The sequence below is a fragment of the Rhea pennata genome, chromosome 18 (genome assembly GCF_028389875.1).
Source record: "Rhea pennata isolate bPtePen1 chromosome 18, bPtePen1.pri, whole genome shotgun sequence".
In the NCBI taxonomy this organism is placed as follows: Eukaryota; Metazoa; Chordata; class Aves; order Rheiformes; family Rheidae; genus Rhea; species Rhea pennata.
Window position 1 is genome coordinate 10657682 of NC_084680.1, and position 13087 is coordinate 10670768.

Here is a 13087-nt window from a genome sequence, read left to right on the forward strand (position 1 = left end):
GTGGCCCCGCGCCGGGGATTATCCGCCTTAACGCGACCAGATGCCGAGGGACAGGGATAAACGATACCTCCGTGATGGGATTTAGAAAGGGGGGAGGGACACGGATGGAAAGACAAACCTTTTAGCAGGAAACATCACTCGATTAAACAGCTAAATATATGTATTAAAAAAAAAATTACAAAAAAGCTTTTTGCTGTTGAGCTCCGAAGAGAAAAGACCTCTGGGCCTCAGGGGAAAGGCCCGCGGGTGCAGGAGACCCCCCAGCCGTGCTCCTGAGCTCAGCCGACCGAAACGCACCCGCCACGATCCAAGGAAAACCCTCCCTCGGCGGCCCAGCCCGGGCCGCTGCCCTCCTCCTCGCCGGCAGCCCCCATCCCGTTTTCCCCCGTTCCTTTGGGCCTGTTTTCCATAGTGAATGCAAACCCTTCCCAGCCGTTCCGAGTCTGAAAGCTGCAGGCTGCTTTTGGAAAGATAAAGCTGCGTGATGTTAGGTGGCACACAGTTAATCCCCGGCACTGCGCGGCGCGGGCAGGCCTGCCTCCTCGGGCCCCTTCCCACTTATCTGGCGCGAACGTTTGCTCCTTCATCCCGAGGATGAGCAGGCAGGACCGCTGTGGTCCACCCCCCCGCCCTCCGCACAGGGCCACGCAATCGCCCCCGCTCGCAGGAAAGCCACCCCGAGTGCATTTTCTAATGTTTCCAGTAAAACCAAAGCTTTTGAGAGTTCACACTCTTGCCCATGGCGCTTGTTGCAGGAGGTGAAAGAATTGGAATCAGCTATAAAAGAAATATAAAACAAGCAAATCCAGCCAGGATAAATAAAAAGAAAAGCACATAGCATGATTATTTCTATGGATGGATAAAAGCTTCGGCCAGGGGCTGCCCTCGCTTTGCTGCGGGAGCAGGCAGTAAAAGCCCCTTGCTGCCCTCAACGGTGTCTAATTTAACAAGGCCAGAGAGAGCCCGAGGCCGCGCTCCCGCTGCGGGCTGGTGGCAGGGCCAAGGCGCCCGCGGCGGCGGCTCCCGCGGCGGGGCGGGCAGCACGGCGCAGGGGTGCTCCGGCCCGTGCCCGGGACTTCCCGGGGGATGCGTGAACACAGACTGCGCTGGCAAAGCAACCGTGGGGCAAAATGCATTTGTCGAACTCTTTTTCCTTCTCCCAAATTCACAGGTTATCTATAGGCAGCGAGGGAGCCAGAGCCAAACTTCAGTTGCCCTTGGGACTTCCTTTTATTCCCTGGAATATGGCCAAGCGGGAGCCTGCCCCCCCCCCGGGGAGACCCAGGGCAAGTTAATTCCTTTTGCTGCCGCGCAGACGGACAGAGGCTGAGCCTTGGGCACTTGCACAGCCGGGAAGAACGTGCCCAGCAGCAAGCGACACTCACCGCCTTGCAGCCCCCAGCTAAACCCAACCATCCTCACCGCTCAAGGACGTCCCCAAGCAAGCAAAGCTCCCACAGCGAGTGCCGGATAGAGGTGGTGGCACCCGTGGTTCCATGCAGCCCTCCACGCCTGTCCCACCTTTCCCAGGCTGCCTGCTGAGCTGCAAAAAATCCCTTTGCTGTATGCCATGGGAGCCTCCTGGGCAGCGTGCAGCCCTGAGACACCAGCAGCACCCAGTCCCACCTCCAACGTGCCAGGGCAGAGCCACAGAGGATGTGGCACCCATCTGAGTGGGACAGACGCACAGCAAGGGCCCAGGGACAGAGCAGGTTTGGAGGCTACAGCTGTATTAATAGTAGATAAGTAATTAAAAAATTCATTTCCAGGCAGTGCGGAACTATGTTTGGGGGGGTAAGAGTTTCCAGAAAAGCAAAAAATTGAAAATATTTCATTTGTAGTCATGGAAAACACAGTTTTCTGGCCAATTATGCTATGGAAAAGAATTATTGCCACAGTGATACTGATACTGCCACGGAAACAAAATCTTTCACCTTTTTGGAATCTCTTTTCCTTCTTCCCCTTTAATTTGACCCACGTTCACTTGATGAGTTCACTGCAGACTGTGGGTTTGCCCCGGGAGCCTGCTGGGTCACCCAGGGACCTGGGAATTTCTCCGTTCGCTCTCCCCACCCCGTGGTCATCAGCGTCGGCTCGTCCGCTGCCCGCCGCCACGGCTCCGCCGCCTGTCGCTCAGTATATGCCCCTCACTCGCTTGTTGTCCGGGTCGAAGGGGGACTTGCTGTGCGCCTGGGCTGCGTAGGTAACTCCCATCCGCTCCAGCTTGTAGTTGCCGCTCTTCACAAAATCCAGCGAGACCTGCAAGGCAGAGCCGCGAGCGGCTGCCGTGCCGGGCTGGGCACCGCCGAGGGGGCCGCGCGTGCCCCACCGGGGACGGCACAGCGGGCAGGGACACCGGGGCTCCCGCGCTGCCCGATGCTCGGCTCACGCCAGCCGGGAGTCCTGGCCCCGGCTGCTGGTGCTTTTGGAGGAGGCTGTAGGGAAGACGGAGGGCACGGGGTGAACGGGGCCCTCCCTGAGGCTGGGATAGCATGTGCAAGCTCCTTCATCACCCTGCAGATGCACTTTCTGCAGAAGAGCTGGTTCTGCCATCCCAGGAGGATGCACAGAGAGGAGGAAAACAGGTTTTTAAAAGCACCAAGTTAAAAAAAAAAAAAAAAATCCAGTGTTTAATTGTTAGGGGAGGCATCTGCTATGGGTTTTTTTTCAAAAGCATCTAAAGCACAGTGCCCTTAAAAGCAGCAGCAGCGGTTTGTCTGCAGAGGAGTCAGGGCAGGCAAGCCGCGTTAGGCAAACAGCTCTGCACCGAGAGCCTGAGCGGGAGCTCGTCCCGCCGGTGCCCCCGAGCCGTGCCGCTCGGCCACGGTGAGCCCAGGGCCTGGGGAGTAGGCGCCCACGCTTTTCAGTAACTGCAAATCGCCAGGAGTAGAACTGTGGCTTCCTCTCCTTACCCATACCTTCTGCCCTGGCCCTTTTGCATTGCTGCTGCTCCTTCCACTCTTTAGTCGCGATGCTACAGAGCTGTCCTCCCCTTCCCTGGCCCCGGAAAGCACATACGCAAAGCTCTCCCTTTCCTTCTCCTGCAGCGGCAATTACTGTGTAAATCAAGCGGGAGTTATCACACAGAGCAGAGAGATTAAGGCTGCACGTTAACATCTGCTTAATGAACGATGCCTTTCTGCAGGAGGCAGCGAGCCGGCACTGCGAGCGAAGGCAGCCGCCCGCCGCACAAAGGAAGCGCGCGAGGTTGGGGGCCCATCAGCGGGACCACCCGTACGCGGCGCCTTCCCATTTGGCAGCCCCAATCGCTTTAATTTGGGGTTAGCGCTGCCTGAAAGGCCCTCGGGGGCGCGGGAGGCAGCTGCCTCCTGCCAGCCCCGCCGGTGCGGCTGCCGCATTAAAGCTTTCCTTGCAGTGGGTGTTTGAACGGGGAGAGCTGCACAATCAATCTGCCCGGCAGGGACGCGCCGAGCGCTTGTTTGCCTGCCTCTGCGCCTCTCCGGAGGCAGGAGGGGCCCGAGCCCGCACCGCTTCCATCCCGCTGCTCCGTCACGCTTCCCGGGACCCGCTGGAGGCAGGCGGGGGAGGCCGGGAGCACGAAGGAGAGTGGAAAAGGGGGGAAGAAAATGAGAGAAGAAACCCAGGTGTGCAGAGGAGAAATGCACATCCTCGTGAGGGGCCCGACGTGGAGTTATTTATTGGAGTCCCCGCTGCGGCAGCCAGCCTGGGGACGAGCCAAGCTGTGCAGAGCCGCTGTCAGGCAGCACCCGAGGGTTTAACCCTCGGGCACCAGGCACTGCCGGCCGCTGCTGTCACCCTCCTTGCCACAAGGGTGGATCAGCCTTTTCCAGAGGGACAATTTGACACCCCTCAAAATATAAACCTTGCTTGCCAAAAGCCTCCCGGCCTTCACGTCCCAACACAGCTCCCCAAAGAGAGATGTGCAGCCCCTGAGCCGCATGCCAGCATCAAGCTTGGCAGCTGCCACCTCCTCCCGCAAGCTCTGGAGCTGCATCAATCTGCGTTCTCCAAGCGGATTTGCCTTGGGGCAGCAGCCAGAGCTCGCCAGTGTGGTCGGCTGCTCCCCCTGCTCTGAGAGCAGAGGTAGCTGTGATGGGAAAGGACTCGACGCAGATATCAGCAACACAAGCTCCCTGCACATGTCTGGCACTGCAAAGCCACCGCCCCAGCCATGCCATGTCCCTACAACCTTCGCTCTGTCTCTCCCGCATGAGTTTGCTATTGTATAGTGCTGAGGCTCCGGGCGAGGAGCTTGCTTTCCCCAGAAAAAGGTGCAATACAAGATGTGAGATATCAAACAATTTTGGGGGGCAAGCACCAAGCAAGGTTTTATTGTCGGTTTTCCCACCCCTCTTTCTTCCCTGCTGGTGACAACCTAGCAAAAAGCACAAAGCCTCCCATGGACCTCCCGGCCCTCTGGCACTGAAGAGGAACCAGCAATTTCAAAGTGCAAAACACAGCACAGAGCTGGAGCAGCCCTAAACGTGTGACCCACTGTACTCACTCACCCCACAGCACTGCATCACCCTCCTGCTCCCCCTCACCAGCCCACGGGCACTGCCAGCAGCACAGAGCTGAAACTCCTTGCCCAGAGCTCCTGAAGTCAGACCTCCAAGTGCTCAGAGGTGCCTATCACACTAGGAAATGCTGAAGGAGGCAGAAGGAGATGGGGAAGCGAGAGGCCATGGAGGGAAAACTCTCAGTGGTTAATTACAGGAGATTAATCCTGACACAGAATTAAAAGTCAAGGCAAGCAAGTGGATTAAAGCGCAAGCACATGCACTATCCTTGGATTGTGACAGGAGTAGTCCCAGGGGATGTCATCCACTGCCCTCTGTCCCCATGCAGATTCCCTTGCCTCTGAGTCTACAGTACAGCAGTTAATGAGGGCATCTGATTTACTACCTAAGAGTCTCCTGGGGCTAATTAAGAGCCTGCTGTGCTCCTATTGGGCAGTTCTTCCCAATAACATCAGTTAATTCACTTTTGTAATTAAATACTCAGATGCCATTAACACTGGAGATTGCAGTTGGGCTGAAGATCAGTGCTAGGGCCATGCAAAACGACAGCTTTGAGAGCACTGGTGAGAAAGACACTTGCTGCTAAGAAGCTGGCATCTCTCGCGCTCGGAGTCTCGCTCTTCCATTGAGCACTGGGTAAGCACTGTGCTGGGGAAATGTAGGGGGGCTCGCCCTGTCTCGCTCCCCAGCTGACGGTGTGCTTGCAATGTGCTCAGGCATATGGCTTTAAAAATAAACCCTACACTTCCTCCCCCTGCCAACCCTTGGAGAGGGAGAAGGAAGCACAGTTTCCTCGCGGGCTCACTGCAACACTTGCTGCCGTTGATGCCAGCTCTAGCTCTGTTCCTTCTTCCCTGCTGTTGGACCTGGACTTTGTGGGTGTCACCTCCCTATGTTCATCAACCTCGACCCTGTCCCAGCCCAGTTCCACTTTCCTGGCTGCTCTCAGGCTCAGAGTATCCTTCCTCAGGGAGGCCACTGAGCCTTTTCCTGATCCCGCTGATCCTGGACTGCCAGTAAGGCCCACGGGGCTCATGCCTCTGCCTGCTGTGGGCACCAGGGTCTCTATACTCACCGCTCCCCCAGCAGGGTTGCGGATGTAGCCGTACGCAATGGTTTTGTTGATGGCAAATCCGAAGTCTGCCCGACGGATGTGGCCGACCACCTCGCCGTCCCGCCAGACGGCCTCCAGGCCAAACATCGGCACCTTCCTGCAAGGCCAGAGCACAGCAGTTGTCAGGAAAGCCCTTGGTGGGCTGGGACTCTACAAGGCAGAGGGAAGGTGTTTGGAGGAGACAGCAACGCTGGCCAAGCTGGCTCCAGCCTGACATCCGAAGTGCTGCTTGCTGGCATGCCCTGGGGCCAGTCTAGGTGCCCATCACCCCCAGCCCAGGCCCAGCCTGGGCACTGCCTCGCAGCCCTCCTGCTCCTTAACCTTTCCCTGCTGATCCCCAGCACTGGCAAAATCCCTCCAGCCTGATTTGCAAAGCCTCCTGCTATTTTGGCTGAAACGAGATAAACCCACTCACTGTCACACTGTTTCCAACTTCCATTAAATATCCGGCAGGGAATATGAGGTGGGATTTAAATCGGAGACATAATTAGAGCATGGAAAATGGCAGCAAATGTTTGCACTGAGCTCTGTGTGTGAGTGCAAGCGATGGAGGTGGGACCTGCTCCAGTGCAGGTCTGGGTGCTAATCCCTAGATGAACACGGGTGGTATCCATGGGTGTTTGATATTGCCAGTGTTAAGCTGAGCCCGGGGCAGCGATACTCACTCATCAGTGGTAAAGCAGACGAGGCGGCGGGGGATCCCGGATGCTTTCTGGGCCTCCACGGCCTCCCGTCCCAGGAAGGGTATGCCAGATTTAAGCTTGCAGGTGAAGGCCAAGCCTGCTTCGAGGGGGGTATCGTCGGAGCGAAGATCTGCATGCCAGTGTCTATACCCTGCAGAGAACAACAGGCGAACATAGGCCTCCCAGTCTGTCTCTGCTCCACAGCAAGCCCGCAGTGAGAATATCAGGAGACCGAGATATCAGTGAGGCCTGTTGGACATCCCTGCTGCCCTTGAATCCCTTGGTGCAGGACAAAGTGCCACCAAGAGAGGCCCGTATTTAGGAAGGCCCCAGCAAGGATCATGGGGGACTAGTTGCATTTCTGCCATCCAATTGCTAGACACCCTATCCTCAAAGCTGGGAAGACCCATTTGCCCTGCGTCCCCTGGCTGGAGACATCGCACCACACTGCTGTAAGGAAAGCCAGAAACCTTTCTCGATGCTGAGGCTGTCAATGGCTCTGTAGCCAGCGTTGGTAATGCCGTGCCGGGCACCCGCCTTCATCACTGCCTGATAGACTCTCACACAATCTGCCTTGGGCACGTGCAGCTCCCAGCCCATCTCACCGACAAATGACAACCTCATGGCGCGGACCTGTGAAATGCAAAATCATTAGGAACAGAGGCTTTGGCTGCAAGCCAGGTTGCAGGGCCCAGCAGAGAGGCTGCTCAGCTGCCACCTGAGGTCCCAGCTCTGCTGCCCGGCATGGCCAGGGCGAGCAAGCTTGCAAGTGAACTTTGTGCAAGTGTCTTAGTTATGGAAAACACATATTTTACATTTTCTTTGCTCTTCAGAGTGCATGAAGCTAGTTCATACTGAATTTTGTTTATCGTCTCCTGGGCAGCCTAACCTTTGCACCTTAGTACCACAATTAACAGGAAAAGATATGAGTGTGAGCCTGGATCATAGATCTTTCTTTGTGCCCCTCCAGCTCCACCTAGTCTCAAGTTTCCAGAGGGAAATTCAGAAGGCAGAAGTGCTGCATTTTCTTCCAGCCTTCCCTAGCCACTGAGCTGTGGCTGAGGAGGCCAATCTGCAGCAAGACAGTGGTGCTCCCTGGTCCAGCTGGGCCTCTGTCTCCCTCTGCTGATTCAGCTATGGCAGAAAAAAAGTCTACGAGCACCCAAATCTGCTGGAGGCTCAGGCTGCAGAATCAGCCTGTCAGTGGGGTAAGATCATCCCCACTAAGGCTTGTCCTGCTGGCAACTCTCAGCCTGGTGCTTTGGGGCCATTGTCCAGCTGGAGATGCCCTCTGCAAGCAAAACCAAAGCTCTCCCAACATGGGCCTGCAGAAAGCCGCACGTGCTCCAGCTGGGGCTCAGCCCTGCATCTCGGCCAGTCACATGCACGGATTTATACCAACCAAGACTGTGCCCCAAAGTGTTTGTTGCTGCCACAAAACTAGGTGGACAGAAGACAACACTGAATTCACTGCAACTCTAGAGAAGAACTAGCAGATCTGAACAGCAGATGCCATGTTTCTCGGGGGAGGCATTTTCCTCGGAGATCTCCTTCCCCATCTGCCTGTGTTCCCCAGGAGCACAAACTGGAGAGAAATCTGCTGTTGGTGCTGCAGCATAGCTGTGTCCCATGATGTCCTGAAAGCTCTGGGACAGCTCCCCCATGGCAAAGCAGTTGGCACAATCCTATCCAGGCCCCAGATCTCGCTGGGCTCCCCTTGCCACCCAGGTAGGCACAGGCTGGCATCCTCCTGCTGTCCTCACCCCAAAGCTTTCTATGTGGGCTGTGGCCAGGCTGGCCTGGACACCTTCCCTGGAGACATCCCTCGAGTCTCAGCTGTATTTCTCTCTGGTTTGTCCCTTAGGCTTCACGCCTTTGTTGTGGGGGAGGAAGTGGAGGAATCTGTGGCTCCCCAGGGAAGGTGAGTCTGCACCCCCTGGAGCCAGCCCAGCCAGCGGCGCTTGCAGCCCGTTCCTCAGGGGCTGCCTTCATGCGAGCCTTGTGGGACCTCCTGGAGGCTCTGGCCCAAGGCAAAACAGGGCCATATTTCTGTATGGTGGTGCACGAAGCAGGGCCAAAGACCAGCGCATCTCCATGGATGACAGCGTGCACCCACTGACAGCAGCAGCAGGACAACAGAGAGCCAATAACTCTGCACTAGCAATCGCCCCCTTCCCTGCCTGCGAGCCCCAGCCTTGCACCCCGCTGTGCCCTGCTGCCCAGAAGCAGGAGCTGAAAAGCTCGGAGTTGGGCCTGAACGTGGCTGCTGTTCTGCATCCCGTTCCCCGGCTCCGGTTATTGCCGCCCCCACAAAGGTGGCCGGCGCACTGGCAGAGGCTGCACACCTCCCCTGCCTGTCTCCTCTGCAGGGCTGCTGGTGGGCAAAGCACCGATCACTTTTTCACCTCCATGAGCTGGCTTGAAACCCTGATGGAATCTGCAGTCTCTTATCTCACTACTAAGACCTCAGTGAGCCAGAAGATTTCAGCCAGGACCAGGGCAGGGAGGAAAAACAGTAACATCATGGCCATGGGCAAACCTGGAAAGAGGAGAGAACATGGAAAGGACATGGGGGTCTGGACAGGGCTGATTCCTGAGTATCTGCTGACAGGTGCCCAAGAGCCGGGCAATTAGCAAAGCACCAAGACCTTGGAGCAGCTGGGAGCCCTCTGGAGCTGGCCAAAGCAATGTGGGAGTTGGGGCTGTGGGTAGGCAACCTCAGGTGTCTTGAAAAAGCTGGTGCCCTGAGTTTGCTACAAGGTAAAGCAGCGCCCTCAAACTTTTCCCAAGTCTCCTTAATCATTAATGGCAGTAATGTCCTCCACCTTCGGAGAAGGTCTGGCCCATGGTGCAGCCCTGGGCAAAAAGCATCCCAGGCTAAATATGGAGAGTAAAGGGGAAGGAGCAGAGTCATGTGGTGTGGCAGGAGAGGAGGTTCAAAAGCTCTAGAAAAGGAGATTTTGAACAAGAATACGCTACTTTATCCAGGGGCTGATTCTCCTGGTAGAGAGGAAAGTCCAGGAGATGAATGGTGGGCAGACCTTCTCCAGAGGATTGCTCCAGAACGGCCCCAAGGCAGGTGCCTGGTGGCTCAAGTTCAGAGCTCCCTTGGGTCACACAAAGCAGCAGAGAAACTGGAAGTTTGGCTCACTGCCTCTGCCATCTCCACTTTCTCCCTGTCTGGGTTTTCTGGACTGAAACAGGCACTGCTCGCTTTGATACCACCCTCGCTCACAGCAGTGAGGAGGTTTCCTGTCCTCTCGCCTGGCAGAGACACCCAGGGCTCAAGGAGGAAACCCCTGTGGTACTTATGCTATATCTTATATCCTTGCAGGATGCAGTTATGAGCAGTCCAGCAACTTCTGATGCACACTGTTTCACACTAGCACTCTGAGCCAGAGACATTTATCTGCTCAGTGCTCATGTGCTAGAACTTGTATTAATAAAGAATGAAAGAAGACCTGCAGGGGCCTTTGTGGCACCAGGAAAACATGTATCAGCAGCTGAATTAAGGCCGTGTGCGTATCATCCACCAACAAGCAGCCCATGCAGACTGGGGGCCAGCCACAATTTCAGGTCCCTGAGAGACAAGCAGGTCTTGCTGATTCAGACTCTGGGCCTGGACTCGTTGGACTCCAGCTCCAGACCCTGACACAGCTTCCCATGGACAGAGGAATACAGAAGGGGTGGGGGACATCAGCACAGCTCCAGGCCTGTGCATAGCTCCCACTACCTAGTGTTTTCCTTTCCTGCCTGCTAACATGTCTTCATAACAGCACAACATGTTCAGGAAGATGAAGGCGTGCTGCGACAAGCTGTAGCCCGCGCAGAGCCTTGAGTCACCATGACATGCTTGCAATGAACAACGCTATCTAGCAGTACAAATGGCATGACAGCCCCTCGCAACTGCTCAGAGGAGAGAAGCTGTCAGCAACACTCATCTGAGCCAGCTCCAAAGACCATCATTTAACATGACACACGGCAGTAATCTAGATTATGAGGATGAAATATTCATGTGATGCAGCCACAAGCAACTCTTCAGCCTGCCCTAGTGTTGGTTACCTGCTATCTCCAGGGATGTCTCCAGCGACAAGCAACCCCTGGAGCTTTGGTAAGCCTTAATGGGAGAGACAGCTTTCAAAAGCAAGTGATAGCCCTTAATGAATCCGAGGCTACACGGCAGTATCCTAAAGCTTGTCTGCCTCCACCAGGAAAACGTGTCAGAGCAGAGTTAGGGTTTGTGCTGCTCGGCCAGGTCAGACAGTGCTGCAGGGAGCTGGCATGACAGTGATTTCAGGGTCCAGCTCTCTCCACTGAGGCTGTTTTCCTCGTGTACCTACCCTAGCCAGGATTAGAGCCAAAGGCTTCACATCAAGGCACCTAAAGAAACAACACCCATCGTGTGTTTAACAAGCATCCTACCAGTATTTCCCTGTTGTTCTCCCTGCTCAGATGTACCAATAGCACAGACCTGCTGCTTGCATCTTGCAGAGAGCAGCCTGTTTTACATCAGCATGGCCAAAATCTGCTCAGAATAAAGGCTGCTTGAGGGTGCCTGTGCGTGAATGTGCCCCTGGTACCAGAGGCGATGGGTTCACACGCCAGCACCCTGACTAGGGGCAGATTTTGCAACATTTTCACAGCAAGTTAAACGCTCCTTTTGGCTGCATCACTGGGAGCACATGCTGGGCTTCTCGGTGTTGTGGGAACAAAGAACATTTCCTACCCATCCTGATTAACAGTAAAGAGGAAAATTGACTTACCCTCTCTGCCTGTAATTTGCCATTCCTCTAAATCTGACACACCATCTGTGCGCATCCTTACAGCGAAACCCACAGGAGCTTCCCAAGGCAAACACACACGCATGTCAACGGCAAAGGCACGCCCCGGCTGCCAGGAGGCATCAGCCCATAGTTTCATGCAAGACTATGGTATGCAGTCTTTAAAAAGTGGTTTCCAGATAGGAAGAGATTGTGTAGCTAGTAGGAAGAGCCTGAAACGATCAGCAGCTCAGCTTTGGGTCTGTCCTACCTACATTAACTCTGGATTGCTTTGGGGCGGGAAATGTCTCTCGCTATCTATTTAGCTCTTACTGCCACTGGGAGCTGGGCTCAGCTGTGGTCCCTCAGACAGACAGCATAACAACTGACGACCACAGCCTCTACCCAGAACAGGCAGGGATGGAAAAAGCCAAAGAATAAGCTGTTGGGTACTGCGTTTAGACTTCACACAAGGAAATTTTGCAGGCAATAGGAAAAAACTCCAAGCCAAAGCAGAGAAATCCTGCTCCTCTTTCCCTAGGTACAACTCCTTGGCTGAGGAGTGCCCGGGGTAATCGGGAGCAGACGCGATGCACCCTGTGCCGGAGCAACGCGCTCCACCACGCTGCCCTGACAACCTTCGTCTTCTTTGCTCCACCTTCCTGGATGCCAAAGGGAGAAGCAGAGGGTGGCCAAATGCCAACCAGCCAGCTGATAAAGGGGATCACGTACAGCCTGCCACCAACTTAGAGGCAGGCAAAGCATCCGCACAACACTAGCAACCCTGCAACGGGGATGCATGCGCCTTTGTGCCTCCCTCCAGGCTCTGTCCTGTCTTGGATTTGGTCTCATGACAGCCATCGCCATTGCCTGCCTGCAGCCAGGCCAGGAGGACACAGTGGGGAAGCCCGGTGCTGGTCCTGATGTGGACCACCCATTCCTTTGCAAAAGCCTCAGTTCGCTTCTCACCTCGTACCAGGAATAAAGAGCAATAACCAACCTCCTCACAGGTCTTTCTGGCAAGCTGTTGGCAGGAGCTTGCTGAGATGATGGCCACCAGGGCAATAAACAGTAATCAGAAAACTTCTCCCAGATCGATTGGCACGTCCCCCCGTGCTCCCAACACCCCTGTGCTTGAAAGACACTGCTAAAATAAAAGTGTGCTCAAGCAGAGTTGAAAGCTGCTTTTAAGACTTTTTAACCTTTACAACAATGGAACTGGAGAGGAGATGGAGGGGAAATAAAACAAAATAGGTATTGTGAATTTATTTTGAGCCTCCTCACAATAGAGCCGTGCCGAGGGAGCCAGCCTTCCTTCAACCATCATCGCAGCGGCGCAACGAAGCATGAAAGCTGGAAAATCGACTCAGGAGGTGCGCAAGCACGAGGGGTACGGGAAAGCTTTTCACTTTGCACAAAGGTGTCACCTAATTAGGGAACAGCAAGGGATCAAGACGTGGCAGGCAGCTACTGTATTAATCACGGCAGGAGATGCTCTGGGGATTGACAGTCAACTCCACGGTTCATTAACCCTGCCTGTGACTGAGCAGGGAGCGCTGCAGCTAAAATACACTTTACTTTCAAGAATAAGTTCCTCCAGAGAGAAGCTTCCCCTCAAATAACTGCTGCTGGGAGGACCAAACACCCAGCAGTCCTGATGAGGCAGATCAGTGACATGAGTATCATCTGAAAATGCAGTACCAAGTTTTGTACAGTCGGGGATCAGAAGTTGCACCCACATATGCATATCCCAGTTGACAGTGCAAAGCCTGTGGGAAAAGGCCAGCAAAGAGAGGAGGGTGTCAACAGTCGGACTCACCATTCCTGCCAGGTTTTGGTCCTCTCAAGTCAAATTCTCTTAGGAGCAGGTATTTCCATTAGATTTCAAATGGATTTATAAAAGAGCATCAATTCCTGAGCCTTTGAGCAGCAATTCAAAGGCATTTTAAGTGTATTAGAAAATGAAAACCTGAACTTTACCCTGTATCCAGCAGTGAAATTCAAATGGGTTTCTTTCTCTGACACTTC

The 13087-nt window shown here is 54.8% G+C and overlaps 1 protein-coding gene across 1 annotated transcript in view; it reads right to left on the bottom strand.

The window, feature by feature from the left end:
* Positions 1-255: 255 nt before the first annotated feature.
* The window catches only part of SARDH (sarcosine dehydrogenase), a 38472-nt gene continuing 25640 nt past the window's right edge, over positions 256-13087 (bottom strand). The window contains exons 18-21 of the mRNA XM_062591150.1: positions 6770-6932; positions 6282-6450; positions 5578-5713; positions 256-2259 (exon numbers count right to left, since the gene is read on the bottom strand). Of these exons, the coding sequence (XP_062447134.1) occupies positions 2134-2259; positions 5578-5713; positions 6282-6450; positions 6770-6932 (594 nt within the window). The 3' untranslated portion in view covers positions 256-2133. The remainder of the gene's footprint in view (positions 2260-5577; positions 5714-6281; positions 6451-6769; positions 6933-13087) is intronic.